Below are 24,152 nucleotides of genomic sequence, written 5' to 3' on the forward strand. Positions count from 1 at the left end.
TTGTAGGGCATGGTATGAGTTACATAGAATTTCCAAACCACTCATTCGCATCTCCATTTTCTATTAAAGTACATCTTTATGCAAATCATCTTTTTCTTTGAACTTGTAAGTTTTACTCTAGTATTTTCATGTTTTACAATGCTTGAGCTCTATTCTTTGATAAATGATTCATATATATTTGATTCTAAGACTAGAGGCATACATGCAAGTGGTAACCACTTGAATGCAAATGCTCGATTTTATTCGTATGTCGTACTAACTTTGTTGAAAGACCAAAAGCATGCTAATTCTACATACAAAATGAAAGCTATGTTGAAAATTTTGTCAAAAGTGCTTGTAGTTGTGATTGCAACACACCTAACTGATATTATATTGATTTTCCCAACATACCCAACTCATAATATATTGATCTCCCCCATCCTTGATCTAGAGCTATACGATATTTTGAATCTACAAACCCAACTATGTTCCCCTTTCATGAGTGCCCTTTCCTCAACACTCAAACCCTATTCCAATGCTGATCCCAATCATCACCCCACACAATCATCCTTATATCTCCCTCAACATTGTAGCCTCATATCCCTCTCCCTCTCTACCTCCTACGTCAAGATCATAAACATTATAAGTAACGACGATACCAATCTACTTATATTCAAGCAAGACAAATCAAATACTAGTTCTTTAAGGGGCCATTATAGAGGACACTAAAATATGTAAAGCAAGGTATAGAACCAAAGAGAGATGATGGCCGATCTTACCTTCAACAAGGGCCCAACACACCTCTCACTTGAAGAGCAAGATGTCTTGCAAGGATAGCCGACTGTGTCTCCTCCTTCATGGGATCTAATCTATAATCCTTTCTCTATAATTAAGTTACAAATATCTTAGTTTTAAATTAATATAAATGAATTAATTAAAGCCACTATTAGTTACTTTGCTATAACAAAGCTATTCATCAAAGCCTTGATTCTCCAAGACTCTCCGCTATCTAATTGTTTTTCAAAACTCTTTCACTCAACGCTCACTGTCAACCCCCCCTAAACAAAGAAATAGGGCTTCAATAGCAAGAGACAAGTGCAAGGCCAAACAACGAACAAAAGTGGAGAAGGGCACCATCAACAAAGTCCAAAATGAAGGCACGAGTCTAGCAAAGTGAGGTGACACATTTGCTTAAGCCAACATCTTCAACAAATTGAGATGGCCATTAATGGAGGATGCCAAGCCAAGCGATGGGACACGGTTTTTGTCAATGCACAGGAACGCTAAACTTCATGGTATTTTAATTTGTTCGCATCTATTTTCATTGCTAAGGCTATTTTAATAACAAAAAACATTCTATCATTTGCCTAGAGTGCTCTCATCCAATGGCTTGCTTTTCAATTGAACACTTCTTCCATTGTTGCAACATGCATAGGACTTGTTCCTATCAACTCGTGCTTCACCATCTAAAAACAAAAATCTACCTCACAACACCTAGAACAAATGCTTGGGGAGTCAAGTCTAAACTAGACAAGACAATGAAGTGATGGAAACGAACTCCCAATACATGTCAAGAACGACATATGCAAGAGCTTGTCACACCAACAAAGATATCAATGGTAGAGAGACTAATGGATAGTGAGAATATAAGCTCTAATTAGTTGACCCTCGATAGTGAACAAAGAAGAGATGCAAACTAAGACTTTTAGACTCTACCTCTCAAAGAGAATTGATGATGAAGAGACTCAAACCGAAGTCGAAGCGAAAAAACGAAGAAATTCTAGACTAGATACAATCTTAAGAACAAAGAGAGGAAGATGGGCAAGACCAAAAGAGTCGAGACTTACCTCCCAAGGAGAATCGAGCTATTGCGACAAGAACCAAGAAGTGCATCTTCACCAACCTAACTAAGGGAAAGAAGCCCAAGTTCACCAACACAAGCTGGAATGTATATGTTCAAAAACCCAACACATTGTGCACAAAGAGATGAAGAAGCAATGAGGGGATTGAAGATAAGGATAAGGATTTAAAGAGGCTCATGAATCATGATTCAAAGCTTTTTGTGAGCAACGACAATGTTGCAAGTCAATGCGGAGAAAGAGTACTTAATGTATTTCCGACCACATTCGTAGACAAAGCCATTGTGTGCTTTCATCAATATCCAAATGATCAAAGGTACATGGACTTTCACAAATTTACTTCCAAAGAGAGGCTTGTGATATGTTGCAAGAGAATCATGGCCTAGAAGTGTACAGATGTTACTTCAATTATTTCAAGAAGACCTAGATTTACATCTTGAAACAAAAGTCAAAAGCTATGATTGAAAGACTTCAAAGCTATGATTGAATCAAGGTCCTTCATTGTGTGACAATGGAGGTGAGTATAAATCAACTGAGTTCAATGCATTTTGCAGACACTGAGAGATTAAAAAACAATTCACATCATGTAGAATAGAATGGAGTTTCCAAGGAAAATTTTAGAGTCATTGCCGAAGCAAATGTATGCTTGATGAGCATAAGATACCAAGGCAAGCATGTCATCTAATGAACAAAAGTTCCATAGCTATCTTACATAGATGACACCATAAGAGACATTTACTGCAGTTAATCCCTTGAGAGCATTTGGCTCTCTTCTTGCCTAGGCACATGTTCTGGATAAATTTAGGAACAAACTAGATGTGAAGTCAAACAAGTCTATCCTTAAGTATTTGAATCCATTTACCCCTCCAAATCATTAATTTTAACACCTCCCTAGCCTTCCTACCTACAACAGCTCGAACAAGTAGGTAACCACTCTCGAGTCAAACAATGGCTGCATAAGGTCTTCATACTTCAGTTTGATCTTTGTCTCACAAAGACATTTTCTGGTTCAAATCCATTTTCTTAAAAGATCAACCACATACAGTCCTCTTTCAAACTTTCTATGCCTTTGGGGTTTTCACTGATTTGGATGTATGAAGGCTGTCAACTCTAGCAATGAGTGCAGGGGTCGGGATCTTGGCAAGAGCATTGATCTTGGCAGGGGTCGGGATGTAAAACCATTTGTCCCTCCCATGCATGGTCTTTTTCACATTTTGTGTACCTTTAAAGCCAGATTTCACTAATTCAGTCATACGGAATGAGTGAAGGCCCTTGAATCAAAAGAGAATTGCACAATGCTAAGGGTTCAAGCTTGTGGTAAAGCCATTTGGAAATTTAAATCCAATTTCTCCTCCAAAGCAACCACATATGGTCTTCTTTCACACTTATATGCCTTTGAGCCATTTTTCACTAATTTAGGCATAAGAAATGGATAAAGGCCCTGAAGTCAAACAACGAGTTTGCAAGGCCTTCATAGTTGAAAGTTTGATCTTTTGACAAGGCAATTTAAGGATTCAAACCCATTTTGACCCTCTACATCAACCATATATAATCTTTTAAAATGCAACAGTTGCGGTAGGACCCTTGAAGGGACTCCTTGAACAGAGACAGCTTCTATGGCACTCAAATGACTGCAACGCAAAGAGGCGTCCTGTGTAGAACAGGCACATACTTGCTTCAGGAGTGAGGAGCAGTTTGTTCACTGCTCCAAAAACAGCCTCAAGTGTGGATCTGTAGGCCATTGTTACACAGTCTCTGCCACGCAGCCAGATCAGAAACCCTAGCAGCAGGTCGAACGTAAGCAGGCTGCTCCAAAGAGGAACATGGGCCCTGAAGTGCAGCAGGAAGTCTCCAAAACAGCTCTCAACTGGAGCGCCTAACAGGTACCAGTATTCTAAAAGCTGTACGCAGCCTCTGTACGCAGCCTGTCCGAAAACCCTGACTTGAAAAAACAGCAGGAGCATGGCAAAACCACCTCTAGATCGCCTTCAAAACAGAGGCTTCAGAGCAGCCTTTGCAGCAGTCTGAACGGGGATATCTGCCTCAAAAAGAGTACTAGAACACGTCACCTAGCTGTAGGCAGCTCTTGGAGTGCTCCATGGAAGGCACCTTGTTGTGAACTGCTGGCTGAAGGTGGCAGCTGCAAGAAACTGTGAAGCTTCCTCGAGACGAAACTCTTTGGAATGGAGTGGCGAGCACACAGTAGGGTTGGATAATGCAGCTCTGACACCAAATGTGAGAGATGAAGGCGGAGAACAATGCGTGGAGCAACCAAAAGATACAACAAAACAAGTTTAAAGAATGAAAGTACAAAGGGTTGTCAACATGACAAATCCTAAAACCCCTACTCTAACTAACCGTGGTTAACGGGAAACCTTGGAAAAAAAGTGCCCCTATGGCTGCTGCCACAAAATTTCGAGCAAAAATAATACCCCCACCCACTCCCCCAAAAAAAAAAGTGACGAGTACTTCGATTAGATTTTTGACACCCCCAATATCAAAATCCAGCACTAGCACACGATATATCAATTCAATAGCTGCTGTGAAAGACCTGTAAAATGTTCATCTTTGAGAAGGGCATATGTCACCTGGAAATGAAGGATCCATTGACAGAAAAGAATGTGATGACACTAAAGAAAAGCCCTCTTTGAGAGAAACCCCTTACCGTATGAGGGGATCTCACTACAACATCATGATGATATCCTTTGGAAAAAATAAAGATAACCCATGTCCTTGGGAGGATCACCGGATATTGCCACTTTCTGATCATTATAAATGACCCACCTGCCTTCTTTTAAAATATGAGCTACATAATGTCCGCTTTGGGTAGATGATCCCATGTGGCTCACAAATCCCAGCAGCTTATATGCTGAACATAGAAAGCAAACACAGAAATAAGTCATCCCTCTCAATGCACTCCTCGCCTCATGTAGCAGGCCGGAGAGGAGTACTATATCTTTCAACAGAACAAAAGTACTAGAGAACAGGAATTTCAATAGAAGATTATGGACCTTATGTCTCCCACTGGAATAGAACAACCTTATCTGAAATTCACATATAATACAAGAGCAACACATTTCTTTCCATAGGTCAACTAAAATTTCAAAAAGCAAGACAACAGATGGCCTCACCTCCTTGTCCATCAGGAAAAGAGTCCTCCACGATTTTGGCCCCCACATCAGTATCAACATCCATTGCACTTGATTCGTCAGGATGAGTAAATATCCATTCTGCTGCCCTCTCAACGTCTCCTCCCTGGAATGGAACAGAAACCAATGGCATGTAATCTGCCTGCACTGACAGCAAGAAATACTTGATTCTGCCATATGTGGCCAATTGATAAAACCAATACTAACAGTTTCTTTTAGAGCTCTTCGAGCCTGGTCTGCTTGGAAACCAAATGACACCAGTGTCTCTACATGGAGCTCATTTACAGCAACCTTAGAAGACCCAGTACCCTTCCCTCTGATTGACTCCAAAGGCGCATCAATATCTGTCAATACATAACCCCCCAGGAGGAATATGTGACCAAATAGATACACAACAAAATTGAGATGACATGAACTTGCAAAAACTTCAATACCTGGATCATCCATGTGAGATAGAAGCCACTGCATAGCTGCATCCAGGCCTGTATTGGAGGTGTTGATAATAGCTTTCTCACAACGTATGCGTGGAAAACCCATCTCCATAAGTTGGGTCACCACCAACTCATCCACGACAGGACCATTTTGATCAGAGTCATCTGCATGACCACAACACTATTGAGCAAGGAAAAGAAATTTTGAAAACTTACCCTCAAGGTTTTGGACATATATCATACACAATTGCACTCACCTGTTGATTCAGGTAAAAGTTCTTCGTCTGGTTGCAAGCCCTTGCTCCGCAGAAAATTAATATCTAAGGTGTCCGGCACCTCAACAAAAACATCTGGACCCACACACAACTCAGGTTTTAAGAAAAAGACTACAACCACTGAAGAAAGAAAGCAAGTCATATAGTCAGAATTTTGTGAGCTGCCCCACGTAGCAAGATTGCAACACAGCATACCAAGCTTCTTAGGAACCCATCCCGCCTCCATCACAAATTTTCGCATGTGTAAAACCAGATAGTCAGGAAAGGTGGAAAATCTTGAGCTTCTGCAAGCATTGAGCACCATCATCTCCTTGCTATGATGAAGCTACTTCCTAACCCCAACTCAAAACTCAGCATTGTAAAAACAATTTTATTTCTCCTTTCACTAACAAGCAGCTGATTTGTTATTCCAAACCATTTGTTCAAAAGACTCACTTGATCGCAGTAGTCCTGCCATTGATGGCACTACTGTAAAAATCCGGGACCTCTTCAGAGGCAGCAAAACTCTGTAAGCATGCAGAGAGAGGCACTCTCGGTCTGATAATTTCTTCATCACGACTGCAAAAACCAGTTTCAAAAGGTTTGTCAAAACAAGCCTAAAATCTTGTCAGCAAAAAGGAAACACATTTGAAAGCACTAGGGATTTACACTCTCTCTCCAGCTGATTCTTTCTCTGCCTTCTTTCTTATAAATTCAGACACTTCATCTGCACAGGGTGAAGGCAGGTACATTATTAGTCTTCAAAATTCCACACACCATTTATTCGGTCTCCTTTTAAGTGCCATCCAATCTTTCAAGATACACAACTGTCACTGTGATTCTTGATCCATGCCCCTCACTCAAGATTAAATAAGACTAACCTTTGTTGATAGCAGCCTGTAAGGGAATATTAAGCGAGAGAATGTTGTCAGCTCTCTTATTGTACTTCACTTTGCCTGAAGATGAGCAGAGAATCCGCTCTTCCATGACAAATTTAAAACAGTGAGAAGGATCATCTTGAGGATTTGACACATGGCTGCGCTCCACTTGGTCAAGAAAATGTTGAAAATACTCTAAGGCATCCTGGCAGTGCAGCAGAACCAATTTCAAGAGTCTCGCATGCATCCCGGGCATGTTTTTACAGGATTTGCATGAGGATTTTGTAGAGTAAAGGTGCATTGCTAAGTTCCTAGCTTCCACATAATTGACCCTCAAGGCATGTGAGCCTAAATACCTGCTGTCTTGAGCTGGCAAACTCTGGATGTCCACTACCAATCAAAGACTTGAACATGAGGGGAGAGATGCCAGTCTGTACCTGTGAAGAAAGAGAACAAAGCCATGCAATGGTTAGTTAAATAATGCTGAAGAATCACATTTAGACACTTGATTTTCTAATTTGTTTCAGCTCCGTAATTATCATGTGCAAGACAAGGAAAGACATTAGCAATAAATCACTTTGCATAGATCCATTGGTTTTCTTTGCAGGAGGATTCTGGGTTTGGTGTGCAAGGTAGAGGGCAGTAACCCATACCAACAAGGTTTGCATCAGGGAGACTCCCTATTCAGAAGGTTAATAGGGTGTTAGCTTGTATATATACCCTCATAACATTAGAATATATCCAGTAAAAAAAGATACGCCTATGTTCTCATCAATACCCAAGCATAAGCTGCCATCTAGGTTTGGAAACTGTCTTATGTTTCACCAATGGACGCTATTTGGGAAACAATGTCCAACATCACTACTAGAACATTTGGGCCGCCCATTGCAGCTTGGTGATCAGGCCCCCTCAGCAGCCACACTGGATAAGGCCCTTGAGGCAGGCTTCCTGCTCCACAAACTGCACAACAATTGGTGAAAGGCTCCCTTTTAAAGGCCCAACGAGGGCCCATAATAGCTGACCCATTCAGCCCAAATCTGGGTCTATAAACCTCGACTTGGGTTTGTTGATCGACTTCACTGCAGTTTAGGTCAATTTGCCCGGGCTGTCCCGAGAGCTTTTTCCATGCCCATTCCTGGCCAGATTCCCCAGCCTAGCAGTCACCTGTATTTCTCCTACTTCACCGGCTGTTCTTGGACCTGTACCACCTTGAAAATATGCGCCTTCATTCCAAACAGATTCTGCTTGATCCACGGGCTGCTTTTGACCTGTTCCAGGCCACCAGATGGCAGTTCTGTACAGCTTCTGTCCAATAGGGAAGCCCCAATCTGCCAACTGTTCCTGGGCGCTGCCCACATGGCATCAACTCCGCATCGAGTGGCTGAGCTCGGAGAGAGGCGCATATGCACCTTGTGTGATCTACAGGAGATCAAGTCAGAGGAGCATTTCATTTTCAGATGCCCAGTGTACTGTGAGATCCAAGGGCACTAGTTCTGTCTCTTCAAAGAAAGCTCCGGGGTGCTATCCCGCTTTTCTGGACCAGAGATCTTTGGCCGTTTACATTCATGAGACAGTCAAGCATTGAGAGCGCTTGCTTAGATCACAGAGACAAGGACGAGGCACACTAGCAAACTCTTCTCAAAAGTATGATCACTGAGTTCTTCCGGCCGGACAACATAGGCTCTCCCGGCCTCCGACACAAATGTGGTCCCGAGCTGGAGGCGCGACAACCCGACAGAGGACGGATGCACAGATTACACTTGGGGACATTCCCCCCATGTTCAAGGTTGGAGCACAACCAATAGGGGTCATCATATCCCTTGTCAGACGCAGAGCCACAGCAAGGAGATAGCGTACGGCCGCATCCAAAGGCAGTCGACAGCACTCTATCTCTAATTTCGTGTTACCACTCCCCCCCGTCCTTGATTGTGTTGGGTTGGGGGGGGTGTGATACTTGATTGGGTCTTGCCTTGTACTCTAATGACATGTGGTGGTAGTGAGGATGGAGATGACCGTATTGACATTGATATTGATATGATGTTATCACTAATGTTGTTATGATTATGTGGTCGAAGGCATAGTTTTAGGAAAGAGCGTTGGGGCGGCCACCATGTGCGAGGAGCATGTTACGACCCATTGGCCCCAGGCTCTATGGTGTTTGTATGGGTGTTAATGCTCGTGCTCCACCCTTTCAAAGTGTTTTGTATCATGTTAGAACCATCGGTCTTCTGAAGACTTTAATAGCTTTCCTTCTTCTCATATGGGGCCTCACAGTTGGGGAGGTGATTACCTAACATCCCCCTCTCACCAACAAATCGTGGGCCGATCCATCGATGCAGATACTCCCATGACGGAGCCCTATGGAACAATACGGGGTCGTTTCCGTCACTTGGTCTTTCAACCGTGAAGAATCATCCTGGTACACACATCCAACCTTAGTAGCACTATCTAGCACCACCACTTTAGTCATGTTCCCGCCAATGATACTGAGCAATCTTGATGCAAACATCCTCTGGCTGTCCCCCTCGCAATAAGTTGACAGCCTGAAGTCTTTGATGCACCATGCTCCAAGGTCTATTTCAACCTATCCTCCCTCTCACAAGGCTCGCATCCCAATAACCAGCTTGACTACAGAACCCTTGTGGCTGATCCACGCAGATCCCCCAACCCAAGTGAAACTCCAAAAAAACTAGATCATAAACTCCCATTGAGCTCTCAAGCAAGTACCCTCTTGGCTTTAGCACACTTTCTTTTCCTATAGATGTCCTTATCTCCACCACAAAGGCTTCAGCAAGTCCAATGTTTCCACCTGCCAGCATCTTACTTCCAGGCTTTGGAGAAATATCAACCCTTCGCCTTCTACCTTAGATAGGTATACACCTCCCACTCTCTCATTACCTGAGAAACATCAAGACCACAATATATATACCCACATCATGCTATAAAGATCAATGGTAAATAATGCACATACCAGAAAGTCATCATGCTTGTCTACTTGCTCGGAAAGCAGACCATTCACCTCATGGATGCAAACTCAACTTCATGTGTACTCCCATAATGCCCCCTTCAATACCACCACTTTCAGCGAACCTTGAATCCATAGGTCCTTCCAAGGAATCATCCTCATGTCAATAATAGCAGCCAAGCAACTAGAGCAATCCAAGCACTCATTGATGTCCTTCACCTTCCGACTCCTCTCCAAAGCCAATTCTCAATGTCAAACATCTTTACTGTAACAACTAGGTGTCTGCATACCTTACCTCGGTAACACATGGAGATGTCACCAAGAAAAGCTCTTCACCGACTACCACATCAGGCGAATTCCTCGACTCCTCTGATTCTGAATTGGAGTCCTTCTGATCCACCACCTTTTTCCTAGAATCCTTCGTAAACCGTCACGGCAAATCAGCAAAAGACGCACTTCTTCTTTTCTCTTCTTCTTAGTCTCACCATCAGAATTGCCCCCATCATCCTCAAATTATTCATTCTTGGGCTTGTCATTGCTAGGCTTGCCAGTCCCCTTGCCTTTGTTGTTTTCCTAAGAGGTAAAGGCCTTGTCCTCATAGGATCCACCTTTGTACTTCTTTTCTCAAATCCCTTCCTGCAAAAGCAAAGGCACTAGTTACTGAAAAGTAACCAGCCCCAACCATTATCTTGCAATCTATAGAGAAGGGGTAGGGACAGATTTGGAGAAAGGGGGATAGAAGAGCAGAAGGGGGAGAGAGAGAGAGAGAGGAAGAGGGAGAGGAAAGGGTAGGAGGGAGAGAATGAGGTCGGAAAGAGAGGGAGAGATGGAGAGGGAGTAGGGAAGAGAGAGAGAGAGAGTGAGTGAGCATAGGCAGGAAGGAGGAAGGGAGAGTAGGTAGGATTAGATGTCACATCAAAAGGTACATAGTAGGGGGTGGATGGAGACTTATATAGTCCCTCCCTCCACATTTTCCCCCTAAAGGCCTCTAACTTGGCCTCTTTTTCCCCTTCATTACAGCCATCCCTTCCCATAGAATTTTGCCCTAAAATTTTCATATGTGGGCTGTTAAATAGGTGCAGCAAACAGCAAATAATAATCAGCCCGGTAGGAGATAGGGGTTGTCCTGGACAATGCTCTATGGCTGCCATGAGTTCTCATCCTCAGGGAGTCCTTGCCACTTGATAAGATACTCGGTGTAAACTTTGCTTCAGAGTACGTGATCCCTGAAACCCATGATGCGCTCCGAAACATAGAGTATGCGGCCCTCCTCATCCATAGGTGGTAGCTCAGGAAGGACTTGGACATACTGTCCGACATGTGGCTTCAACAAGGACACATGGAAAACATTATGAATCTTGGAGGTCCTCCTGGATAGCTCCAACTCATACGCCACCTCGCCAACTTTGCGGATGATCCTGTAGGGACCGTAATACCTGTGAGCAAGCTTCGTGTTGGTGTTACCCTTCAGCAAGGCATAACAGTTCTTATGGAGGCGTAAGTGCACATAATCCCCTTCTTCGAAAGACATATACCTCCTGCGTTCATCCGCATACTTCTTTTGCTTGGCTTGGGCGTCCTACATATTCTTTTTAGCCAATTGTAGAAGGGCATCCATACTCTCCAAGTCATTTCTTGCTTGCTGATTTTTCACAGCCATGTCTGCAACTAAAGATGGCATACCCACTATGCATCCATACATAGCCTCAAACAGGCTCATGCCAATAGAGATGTGCTTGGTACTATTGTAACAAAATTCAGCAAGTGCCAACCACTCATCCCAAGACTTCTATGTGTCATGACAGAAATGCCTCAAATACTCCTCCAGCCATTTGTTCAACCTTTCTGGTTGTCCATCCGTCTCAGGGTGGTAAGTAGTGCTAGGTGTAAGAGAAGTACCCATTGCTGTAAATAATTCCTGCCAAAGGTGACCCATAAATTTTGCATCTCTGTAGCTGACAATCTCCTGAGGGAAACCATGATGCTTAAAAACATGCTCGATGAACTGTCACGCAACCTGTGATGCTGAATAACGGGTCTTAGTGGGTATGAAATGGGCCTGCATTGTCATTCTATCAACCACCACAAAAATGCTATCCCATCCCTGCTCTATGGAAGGCAACCCTGTGATGAAATCCATAGCAATGTGAGTCCATTTGCCTTCTAGAATAGGTAATGGCTGCAAGAGACCCGCGGGTAACTAGCTGTCCACTTTATTTTGCTGGCAGGGCAAACATTCACTGACAAATTTAACTACATCCCGCCACAAGTCATCCCAAATAAAGCTATGTTTGACCTTTTCATATGTCTTAGTAATACCCGCATGTCCTACCATAGGAGATGAGTGCATTTCCTGTAAGACCAGCAGTCGGTACTTCAAATCTGGCACCAAATAAATTCTGTCCTTGCACCACAACAGCCCATTATGCAGCTTAAATTCAGCATGCCCCTGGCTCAATGGCCTCTGTAACTCCACAAATATGGAAGCTGCCTTAGAATCCCAACCACGTTTTCTTTCCCTTTCCTATACTCGATGTCAAAATCATAAGACTGAACCTTAGCCAGCCACCTCTTCTGCTTCATTGACAAGTTGGGCTGCGTAAGGAAATACCTGAGTGTCCTATGATCTGTCTTAACCTTGATTTTGCTGCCATACAGGTAGTGGTGCCATTTAGCATGGAGGATAGCCAACATTTCCTGATCATACACATAATAATCTAGTTCCTTGGCATCCAATTTCCTGCTTTCAAAAGCAATTACCCCATGTTCCTGTCTTAGCACAACCCCTAATCCTTTGCCACTAGCATCTGCTTCCACAATGAAAGTACGTGAAAAATCAAGGCATACCAACACACGAGCATGAGTGGGTGTGAATTTCAGGTCTTCAAAGATGCGCTGTGCATCTGTAGACCACATAAAAGCATCCTTCTTCAAAAGTTCTATTAGAGGGGCTGCCCTCTTGGCAAACTTGCGAATAAAGCGCCTGTAGAAGGAAGCAAGACCTAGGAATCCCCTCAACTAAGTAGGGTTGCGTGGCTGCGGCCAATCCTCAATGCACTTCACCTTTGCAGGATCCACTCAAATGCCATCCTTGCTCACAATGTGACCAAGATACCCAACCTCTTGTGCCATAAAAGTGCATTTGCTGGCTTTAGCATAAACCTGATGCAACCTCAAAATTTCCAGCACTTGCTTGACATGTTTGATGTGCTCTTGCTTATCCTTGCTGTAAATGAGGATGTCATCAAAAAGTACCAACACATATTTGAAAAGGAGAGGCTGCAAAATCTTGTTCATGAGTGCTTGGAAAGTAGCTGGTGCATTGGTCAATCCAAAAGGCATCACCTTGAACTCATACAATCCCCTCTCTGTGCGAAAGGCTGTCTTGTGCTCATCCCCAGCTTTCATTCTAGTCTGATGATAGCCGGACCTCAAATCATTCATAGTGAAAAACTGAGCACCCTTGAGTTCATCCAACAGGACATCTATCCTGGGGATTGGAAACCTATTTTTGATGGTGACCTTATTTAAATCTCTGTAGTCAATGCACATACGGTAAGAACCATCCTTCTTTTTCACCAAGAGTACAGGGGATGCAAAAGGATAAGTGCTATGAGTGATGAAACTCTTCTGAAGTAAGTCCCTCACTTGAGTTGCCACTTCTTCCCGTTCTACCTTAGAGAGTCAGTATGGGCCTTATTGATTGGCTTGCTGCCAGGTTCCAAGACTATGGCATGATCTACATCTCTTCTCGGAGGCAACTGTGATGGCAAATCAACAAACACATCTGCAAACTCTGAGAGCAATCTCTGCATATCACAATCATCAACACAGGGAGTGCCACCCTCTTTAGTTACTAACACATTTAATGCATATATGGTGCTGCCCCTCTTGAGCTCTCTGGCCAACTGCCTTGCTGAAATGACCTGCAATTTAGGAGTTGTAATACCATGCAATGTAACTGATCCATCCTTGTGGACAAAGCTGAGTGTTAAGGCATTGAAATCCATGCTGATTTTGCCCAATGATTGCAACCAATCACAGCCCAGGACAACATCTATTGGGCCCATGTCAATTGCCAAGAGAAAGTATAGTCATCAGAGAACTTAATCCTTGCATCTTGGCAACAAGATCTACTGATCATATGCTGTCCATTGGCCACTTCTACTCTCATCCCATGGTCTATCTCAGTAGCAATCAGTCCAACCCTCTGTAAGGTCTTGCAATTAACAAAATTGTGGGTGCTACCGCTGTCCACCAACACATGCACAATCCTGCCATTAATCATCCCTGTTAATCTGATAGTATCAGCACTTTTGGCACCCATCAAGGCATGCATGCAAATAATATAAAGTGTTGGCTCGGCATCCCAATAAACCTTATCCTTGTTCACAGGAGCATTACCACCTGCATCTTCACATGCATAAAAAGGTACCGCATCCTGATGCTCCACAGAAAAGAGTGTTGGCCTATGGCCTCTCATGCCACCAGTGGGCAGAATCTCATACGAATGCGAAGCATGAGTGTCATGCGTAGTAGCACCACCAGGATCAAAAGAAAATTCGGTCCCCTTCGTGGCTCCAGTGTCACGAACCTCATCTGCACATGTATATTTGCCATCCCATCCTGAGATGTATCCAAAGAGCCTGGGTCATCAAACAATTCCTTGTCATTTGAGAGGTCAATGATCATGCTGAGCTTGGTAGTACCACTGTTGCGCATCTTGCACACATTCCTGTGCTCAAGAGTCCATTTCTCGCCACATTTAAAATATAAGTTGGCTTTCTTTCTACTGTCCATTATTGCCCGTGTATGCTGTTTTATCTCAGCCTGCTCGTTTCTAGCAGTAGGCTTGGCATCAGGAAGGCCTGGCGTACGGCATCTTACTACCCAAGACAGTAGGAAAGCGAGGAAATGGTGCTGCTGCAGATTTCTTGTCAGTCCACTCAGCAAACTTAGGCTTCGACTCAGTGTCATACCCCATAGCATGCGAGCTGCCCATGGCATTGCTGTGCTTGCCAACATATTTAGGCTCGAATACTTCTACAAGCTGAGCTGCCCTCTCAATTGTTTGAGGGTTATGTGCCTTCACATCTGCCCGTGTATGCTGTTTTATCTCAGCCTGCTCATTTCCAGCAGTAGGCTTGCCTCTAGGCTTGGCATCAGGATACCTGTAAGGCCTGGCATACGGCATCTTACTACCTGAGACAATAGGAAAGCAAGGAAATGGTGCTGCTGCAGATTTCTTGTCAGTCCACTCAGCAAACTTAGGCTTCGACTCAGTGTCATACCCCATAGCATGCGAGCTGCCCATGGCATTTCTATGCTTGCCAGCATATTTAGGCTCGAATACTTCTGCAAGCTGAGCTGCCCTCTCAATTGTTTGAGGGTTATGTGCCTTCACATCTGCAGCGAGAGAAGAACTTAACCCATGGATGAAACGCAGCAGCTTTCCCTTTTCAGATACGTCCTGCACAAACACGGAAAGCCTCCAAAAGCGTTCCAAGTACTCAACCGTACCGGTCTGTGACAAAGCATAAAATTCAGCCAAGTATTGATCCAATACAAGTGGAGATACAAATGTAGTGACCATCAATTCTTTGAAACCCCTCCAAGTGGTTGGTTTCTTAGGCGAATCCCTCATGTATCGCCACCATGTGTGGGCATAGTCATGTATATACATACTTGCAAAAATGATGCGCTCCTCCTCAGACTTGGGGTAGAAGCGAAAATAGTCTTCCAGCTTTGTGAGCCACTCCTCCAACTCATTGGGAGTGTGAGTGTCCCCTTTAAACTTACGCACTATGAGTTTGTCCTTCATATCCTTGGCTACATAATTCTTGTGTGTGTAACCTCCAAAAGTGTGGGCATCATCACGCTTGAGGTTCACATAATAGGAGAAGGGCATCTCAAGTTTGATGGCCTTAGGTAGGGCCATGTATGAACGCAAAGAATCTGCCAACATGTCATCAAAAGTGGCTTGCTGCCCACCACCAACCCCCTGCTGCGTAGAAGCTGCTGCCATCTGATGCAATGGCTGCGTCTAGCTATATGTGCTCGCTGGCGGAGCGATAGGTGCATGAACTCCGGGTTGGGTCTCTCTACCAAATGCATCTCTCCGAATGATGGCATACCAAAGGGCTGAGAAGAGGACTGACCTCTCTCCCAAGGGTGTGGGCTGCCATATAAACCCAAGCCAACTCCAAGCATACTTGCTGGTGCGGTGAAAGGAGCACTAGCCGGATGCACACCAACGGGTCGGGCCAAAAGAGACGGCTTAGCCTGCATAGATGCAGAAAGCTAAGAGCCAAAAGATGGCCTGACATCCTACACGAAGGTGCTCTATGGCATCATCTATGTCCAGATAATCCCCAAGCTGGGATACATGCAATGGTCCAGAAGACTAATGCTCAAAGGCACGACGGGCATCTGCCATAAAACCCCTACGTGGAGCAAACAAAACATCCTGACTGTCTAAATGGTCCCCTTGCTGGGGTGCGGGCTGCTTACCCTTATCCTGCATACAGATGTGATCTGCTGACCAATCTGCTATCCCATATGGACAAGAGCCATATCCTGCATAACCATGGCTGTGGTAAGCTGCTGGCTGAACTCCTGTCCTATCTGGCGGAAAGCACCCTAGAGCATAGAGAAAAGGGCATCCAGAAACTGCGTCTGCGCTGCTTGCACTTCCCGAGATGCAGGAGAGAGAGGCTGAGTGGAAGGAACCTCTGCATCACCAGTGGATGCAACCACTGTGGCAGGCACTTGCTCATACCAAGCAGCCTCATCAGAGTCATGCGATATATCACAAGGAACACGCTTCGGTGCCATGGTGACTGGCCCTGGAGAGAGAGTTCGAATGTAAGCAAGGAGAAATGGATAACAAAAAAAAAACCTTGCTGTAATGAGCCCTTGGGATAGTGTGTGGAAATCGCGACAATGTCGATGGAGAGGCTCAAAAGAAAGGTCGTCGAGGAAGCTTCAAAACGGAGCCAAAATGGCTCCAAACGGGCTCTGAAAGGCCCCTATAAAGCATAGTTGCCAGGGAACGCCGTTCCATAGCTATGGAACGTTGGAACGGTGTTCTCTTCACTAAGCTTGAGGAGAACGTCTGTGGAACGTCTGGTCTATGGAACGGCTATGGAACGTTCCACACTCCTTGTGGAACGGCTAGGGAACGTTCCCTAAACCGTTCCCTACACCCAGATCATCCAAATGATGGAGATGATGAGGAGGATGAAGAGGGCAGCAACCACAATGCTGCAGATTTAGATCGATCATTGATGTTGACAGTGTTGAGTGGATCATGCATGTAGCAGCTAGTTTTTTCAGTTCTAGGAGCCTTAGTAGTAGGAGGTCTCACTCTCCTTTTCTTGTATCCAGATTCAAGATTCCAAGACTCAAGATAATCTCATATACTTGTGCCTTGTCTCTGCTGGACTTTGCTTTTGTATGCCATTGGCAAGCTACAATGATTAATCTAGATTCTATTATCAATGATTATGCACGAATCATGATTCATCTATAAGATTCAGTATTGACTTTATGTCCTGAGTCTTGAGTCCTTACTCCAAAAGCAATTGCAACGTTTTTGAGTCTTAGATTCTAAGTTTAAGCTTTCTAATGTATAGAATAGTATGTTTGTTTATGGGCATGGTGACATGGCGTTCCCTTCTCATTCACGTTTCCTAGGCAGGGGGTCGACGTTCCGTTGCCGTTCACATTCCCTAGTAACTATGCTATAAAGAGGCTGAAAGTGAACTATTTACCCTCTTTTTTTTTCTTTTCCTTTTTTTTTGGGGGGAGACAAGGGGGGTTCCTAAGTCACCTAGGACAGTTAGTACAGCAATAACCTAAGACTCCCAAGGTAGTTAGAACTGTTGGTTAGTCTAACCTAACCAACCCATGAGGTACTCAACCCTAGTTAGTTTGACTCAACCTAACCAGACCAAACTAATTAAACCTAAACAAGGTAACTCAACCCACTAACTAGCTAGACCTAACCAAACCTAAACTAACCTAACCAACTAGCAAATCCCACTAACCCATTGTAGTCAGGAACCTTAGAGACTAAGGTTGCTGGTGGGCATGGACGACGGCGCGCGGGCGTAGACTAGCACGAAACAGGTGGCGAGACGTGTAGACGGACAGCGCACGGGAGCGGACAAGCAGATAGAATGGGAGGGCATCATGCGGACAGAGTGGAATGGGAGGGCGTTGAATTTCAAGAGCGCGTCAGACGGCCAGGGACTTGCAATACTTCGAATTTGCAGGACGGCTCATAACGCGTCAGACGGGCTCACAACGGGGACTGGTAGGAGTGGAAAGCAGGCAACAGTCTTTAGCACGATGTTTGGTTGGTTGTTGCAATCTTGCAACCAGAGCGGTGGCGTGATAACCCTATTACTGTGACGATCAATCTGTGTGCTTGGAGCTGCGTGTGTCAAGAGGTACCAAGAGGGCATGCTGGAGCTTGTAGTTGCCCGTAGAATAGGCCTGGACATGTCTTGCAACGTATACCCAGTTCTGGGTTCGTGGCTAGAAAAGGGTCATCGATGCAACTCTATAGCTGAGGCACAAACTCTATCCTTGGAGTAGCAACTGTTAGAATCCGAGATGCAGAGTGAAGGGTGAAGCAAAGGTGCTAGAGAGAGTGGCTCTGATACCAATGTAGAGAAGGGGTAGGGACAGATTTGGAGAAAGGGGGATAAAGGAGCAGAAGGGGGGGAGAGAGAGAGAGAGAGAGAGAGAGAGGAAGAGGGAGAGGAAAGGGTAGGAGGGAGAGGATGAGGTAGGAAAGAGAGGGAGAGATGGAGACGAAGTAGAGGAGAGAGAAGGAGAGAGAGAGAGAGAGAGAGAGAGAGTGTGTGTGTGAGTGAGCGAGCGTAGACAGGAAGGAGGAAGGGAGAGTAGATCGGATTAGATGTCACATCAAAAGATACATAGTAGGGGGTGGATGGAGACTTATATAGTCCCTCCACATTTTTTCCCTAAAGGCCTCTAGCTCAGCCTCTTTTTCCCCTTCATTACACAATCATTATAGTAACAAAGCTTTTGTAGCCCCTGGAAAGCATGCCAAGCAATAGTCTAGCCATTCGAGCCCAATCCATAGCCTGACCAACTATTGAGAGTTTGTCTTTTACCACCTTCATTTTTGTGATGTGGTCTTGTACTGAATCCCCCTCATCCATGCTCATGCCGTACAACTCAGTCTCGAGGTCCAGAATCCTTGCATTGTTATATGAAGTGCAACGGACTGCGAACAGAAAATCGAGAGCACACAATGCAAACTCAAAAATGTGATGGACGAAGAGACAACCGACACCCATAAATCATGGAAGAACTTGCATGTATTGCTGAGAAAAACCTCCAAGTCCAAGATGTGAAAAGAGGGGCAAGGAAGCCCTATATATAGGGGTGACCTCCGCCTGCTTATGCAAGCCGAGCTGGCCGACTAGTAGGTTGGCCGACCCAAATGGATCACGTCTGGTCAGATTTACCCAACCAATCTAATCGATGTAGCCCGACTAGGTTGCGTGGCTAAATTGGCCCTTTAAACCTGCCTCCCAACCGCCGTTGTAGGGGCAGTATGGAGCGGCAATCCAACCCCACATACAGCCTATGATCCGGCTTGGAAACAAGCCCCTGACTTGCTGAGTACCCTGGCAAAACAATGAGATGTCCTTGCCTTGGCATTGATCCTAACCTGATAATCTACCTCACTCTAGGCAGGCACACCCACAAAGCAGCCCTCACTCCCTACTATACATACAGGAGATGTCAAACTCTAGAACTCCCTCTCAAGTCCTGGATGTCGAGATTAACACAAGGGAGCAAGAATGCTCTCCAAGCAACTGGAAGAGGCTTGGTAAGCAGGTCCACAGCATGATCCACTAATGCTACGAAAGACCGCCGAATGGAATGGTCGTGGGCTCCATCAGGGAAAACCCCATCTTGTCATGTAGCCGCCTTAGCTAGGTTGCCTCGGACGCTGAGCTACATGCTCACAATCCTAATGTCGATCTCCTCATGTCTAGCTCCTCCACAACCTGCATCACTCCATGAGTATAGACTGCCTTTTTCACGATCCATTATATTTCTACCGCTCGATTGTTGGTCGTTGATAACGTCAATGGTGATGTCATAGTAGCTAGTCCCTGCTATGCGTGATTGAGTTTATCCTTATGAGTGACTATCATGAGATTGAAACTACACTATGTTGTGTTTTTAGAGGATGAGTTTGGGTGTGTGCCTGGACTCATCTAGATATAGGAGCGACTGAGGTTACATATGGACAGACTTCCTCCCTTCCAGTACAACATTGCTACGCGTTCTCCCCACTCCGGTATCATGGGATCTCCTGCAGCTAAGCACGTTCCGGACCTAGTTGGAACCGACTGAGCTCCCAGTGAAGCTTGGCCTCTACAAAGATCACTGTCAGAGGTGTATGGCTATGTCTACTCACGAGGCAGTTAGACATCGAGCATCTACTCCGATCTCAAAGACAGGAGGAGGTTAGCCATATAGATTCCTCCAAGAGCATGATCACGGAGTTCTTTTAGCCGAACCACATAGTCCCCTCCTACAGGCCATAGGCATGGTCAGGACCCAGAGATAGTGACATGGCAGCTTAGGCAGAGGGTTACGATACACATTACAGTCGGGGACATTCCTTCCATGTTCAGAGTGGGAACGCGACCGACTAGGGTGACTGTCGCCCTGGTTAGATGTAGAGTTGTTACCAGGGTACAGTGTATCCACCAAAGGGAGCCGGCAACACTTTATATCGGACTTCATGCCACCGCTCCCTTACTCTTACCATAGTTGCCTTGGAGCACACCTCACTTTGTAATATGATGTCAGCTGCTCTCATGAGAATGTTGATGGTAGTGATGATATAGATGACTACTATTTTGATGTGACTATGTAGGATTTAGTCTCACTTTTTTGTACGGGTGTGGATGCTTGATTAGTAGCTCAACCCTTTCTACTGGTTTGTATTCAGGTTTCTCAGTCTCATAGACCCATCGGTCTTTCTTTCTTTCTTTCTCAGTCTCATAGACCCATCGGTCTTTTGCAGACTTTAATACTCTCTCTCTCTCTCTCTCTCTCTCTCTCTCTCTCTACCGTACATTTATCAACCCCGAATATTGGGCTACTTATACAGGAAGAGAAACAGACACACAGAAGCACATTTGCTTATATATGGCAATACATAAGCGAAGAGCTTTGGCCTCACTTCGCACCCGATCACACCAGCTGCAGATTGAAATAGGAGGATGGAAAGATATGCCAAAAGAGAGCAGAATATGCCAATTATGTGACCAGGGAATGGCAGAAACTGAAGAACACATGGTAATGATATGCCCTTACTATACTCACATCCGGAAAGCATTTAGCTCTCTTCTCAAGGGACATAACAGACTGGCTGATATGCTACATAGCGGGTCACCCCCAGCTTTAGGAACGTTTGTCTATAAGCTTTTCAAGCACAGGAACTCACCTAAGACCTAAAGGTAGTTTCTCTTAATACCCTCCCCTCCAAGGGCGGAGTCTTTGTGTACGAGGATTTTGTATTGCTCAGGTCCCATAGGCCGATTTTTGGTCTTCAAAGGACGATAATATATTCTTCTTCTTCTTCTTCTTCTCTCTCTCTCTCACACACACACACTGAGGGTTTGCTTGGTTTTTGTCGTCAGGCCTGTGTGCAGTTTGTTGAAGAGACTGGCTAAGCCGTACTTGTTGTCAATGGGTTCGCCAAAGAAAGGCACTTGCACCAGTTAGTTGCAGATTTCAACCAAGTAGGTTGAAATTCGAAGGGTACATTTAGTAGGGCTTGCTATCATTGCTTTTCACTATGAGGAGTAGCACATCATCTACATAAAGCAATATCTGAATCACAGAGAGAGAGAGAGAGAGAGAGATGTATTAACGTCCGCAAGAGGCCTCACGGACCAATGGGACAAAGTGCATACAAAAAATAGACTCATACAAGCCTCAGTGGGCTGGAGCAAGGGGCACGCTAGGGCCTTTGCTGAGTACTAATCTATACTAGCGAAATCATAATGATCATAATCCAAGCTGAGTCAAGTCAGACTCAGAAACCGAAGCCCCATACTACTCCGCTATGTTCTCGAGCTGACTCAAATGTGTAGAAGTCTGTAACACAACGCTATGTCTGGTCAGTCTCTATGTCATGTGGTCTAGCCGCCTCCTGCTGCTCTCTGATCTGTCGTAGTAGTGTCTCCTTGTGTCAAAGCATCTCCATCAGATAGAGCCCAATGCAAACCTGGTCATGGAAATGGATCAGTCATGATATTGAGCCGAAGCCACTTCCTTCCAAGTAAATATAGTGGTAGCGCGCCCGGATCTCATAGTAGGCTGGGCAAGTACAAAGAAAATGCTTCTCTGTCTCAACCGTCCCCATCGTGCATAGCATGCAGATCCTCTGCTCCCTGGATATACCTGCAGCTCTCCCTACCTCAATCCTCAACTAATGGGACGAAACCCGCATCTGTCCGATAGCAATCCTCAGTGCATGTGAGACACCTCTGTCCTCGAGCCACTGGGGCCTGTTGATGAATCCCTCTGATGAATCTCTTGCGATAGAAATGGATCTTGATAGGGAGCTCCTGGTCCCCTCCCCAAGTCTAAGATATGTGGAGCTGGAGAAGATCTAGCCGTATGATACGGTTGATCTCATCTCGTGAGATCAAACTCAGGAGATACGTCCATGCTGTATTGAAAGGGGGGGGGGGGGGGGGGCACTCTGCCCATCTGGATACCGTGCCTGGCAAGCCATATGGATATACATGCATACCGTAAGTTTGCTCCGCCCTCTGCTAGTCGTCTGGATGACTCCAGGGCCAGCCTTGAAAGTCTCCAATGAGGTAAGTCCCAAACTATGTGGATGGATGTCACTATCTCAAAGATGGCATCAATCTGGAGAGGTGTCATGGTGAACTCCACCTGTACTATCACATGTGGGACTGAGGGCTTATAGCGAATCATCTTGGACCCCATAATCACCTATAGCCGCTTAAATTTCCTCCAGTCTGTCTTCGGGAGGTCACATCACCAAAAGGATGGTACATACACAGCTGTCGGACGCACTAGCATATTGAAAAGTAAGCCCTTCGTCGTCGGATCCTAGAAGTGTGCCTAGAAGCATCGTCGCTCTATTCGAGTTAAAGCGTGCTTGGGCTGCATGGGTCATCATGAAGATGGGTCCTTTGAAGACTGCTTCGAGATATGTGCATGATTGTACTACCTCCACATGCTCGTCATGATAGGTGAACCACAATTGGCGGATCACTGCGAGTGAGGTGTTGAAGACCTTCCCAAGATTGGCTGTCAGGTCTTTGCAGAACACCTCTAGGGCCTCCACATGTCTCTGTAGTCCTTCTGCTGAGGATGATATAAGGACTATGTCATCAATGTATAGTAAAATCTGTATCATGAGGTCGGCCAATAAAGATCCCTCGCCTCCTGCTCGGTCTATAAAGGATGTTGTTTCACCACAATTGTGCTCTCGACCCAATCCGAAAGGCCACCTGGGGCACGAACTCTACCTCTGACTGACTCATATAGGCTCATCACACCCCAAATCAATGTCTCATCTGAGAGAGGAGAGTAGGATGAGATTAAAGCTCACATCAAAAAGTGCATACATAGAATCCCCTCCAACTCTCACTAGAATACTATTAAAGTAGTCCATTTTCCCCACTATCTCCTCTGTGCAACTAAGAGCTACTTCGAAGAAGGCTTGTTCAAAAATGCCGTCGAACCCTTATTAAGATTCAGACTCCTTTCTAAGCCTCTACGAAAATCCATATGTGAGATTCTTGCCATTGCCCCACCCCCCGCGTCCCCGTGAGGCCTATTCTTGAGAAGCCCTTGCTAAAAGAGTTTCTAAGGCTCAGAGCTTGGAGCAAGACCTTGTACAATGAGCTCCCATTGCATGAAGCATGATAAGATCTTGCCAAGCTACTATAGCCCGAGTGTTGTGTGCCATCAAACCCTACTTAACAAAAGTTATGTACCGAGTGTCTAAGCTGCCCTACACATCTTTCTATAAAATGTACCAAGCCGTGACCAAGCAGACTTGGTTCATCACCAAAGCTCTCTCTACCAAGGAAAGTTTGACTCTTGAAGCAAAGCAATATAATACCGCAAACATCTCTAGGTGGGTGAAAAGCGCTCCACATCATTTGTGAACTCAGAATCCAAGAGCTTCTCCTCTTGCCAAATGAGGAGATCCATCCTAGGCCAGCTGCCTATAAGCGAAGGAAATGTCCCAGGAACAAAAATGGGACTACTGGGCAGCCTATTGCACTGAGCGATGAGAGTCTAGACTTACTATACCCAACCTTCTCCAAAGTAGGCCCACAAGGGTCTTCAAAGTTCAATTTGAGTTCACGTCTTGAGAACATGGACCCGTAGGCTTTACTATACCCAGCCTTCTCCAAAGTAGGCCCATGAACGTCTTCAATTTGAGTTCGTGTCTTCTCAGAACATGGACTCGTAGACCAACCATTGAGAGAGGTGTAATGGGCCTTGGAGAGTGGTTTTGACCATCCAAGATTGAAGCAAGCAATAAAGGTACCCTTCTACAACACCCACATTAGTAGATGA

At 45.1% G+C, this 24,152-nt stretch overlaps 1 protein-coding gene across 5 annotated transcripts in view; it reads right to left on the bottom strand.

Annotated features, from left to right (window-relative positions):
• Positions 1 to 4,376: 4,376 nt before the first annotated feature.
• The window catches only part of UBP14 (ubiquitin-specific protease 14), a 47,836-nt gene continuing 28,060 nt past the window's right edge, over positions 4,377 to 24,152 (bottom strand). For all 5 annotated transcript variants that reach the window (XM_087395340.1, XM_087395338.1, XM_087395341.1 and 2 more), the window contains 10 exons: positions 6,907 to 6,987; positions 6,554 to 6,755; positions 6,342 to 6,399; positions 6,129 to 6,251; positions 5,889 to 5,977; positions 5,676 to 5,768; positions 5,422 to 5,583; positions 5,195 to 5,331; positions 4,970 to 5,093; positions 4,377 to 4,707 (listed from right to left, as the gene is read on the bottom strand). In XM_087395340.1, the coding sequence (XP_087251466.1) occupies positions 4,529 to 4,707; positions 4,970 to 5,093; positions 5,195 to 5,331; positions 5,422 to 5,583; positions 5,676 to 5,768; positions 5,889 to 5,977; positions 6,129 to 6,251; positions 6,342 to 6,399; positions 6,554 to 6,755; positions 6,907 to 6,987 (1,248 nt within the window). In that variant the 3' untranslated portion in view covers positions 4,377 to 4,528. The remainder of the gene's footprint in view (positions 4,708 to 4,969; positions 5,094 to 5,194; positions 5,332 to 5,421; positions 5,584 to 5,675; positions 5,769 to 5,888; positions 5,978 to 6,128; positions 6,252 to 6,341; positions 6,400 to 6,553; positions 6,756 to 6,906; positions 6,988 to 24,152) is intronic.

Source organism: Dipteris shenzhenensis, chromosome 24 (genome assembly GCF_047967505.1).
Source record: "Dipteris shenzhenensis isolate YYH24624 ecotype China chromosome 24, Dip_SZ_1.0, whole genome shotgun sequence".
NCBI lineage: Eukaryota > Viridiplantae > Streptophyta > Polypodiopsida > Gleicheniales > Dipteridaceae > Dipteris > Dipteris shenzhenensis.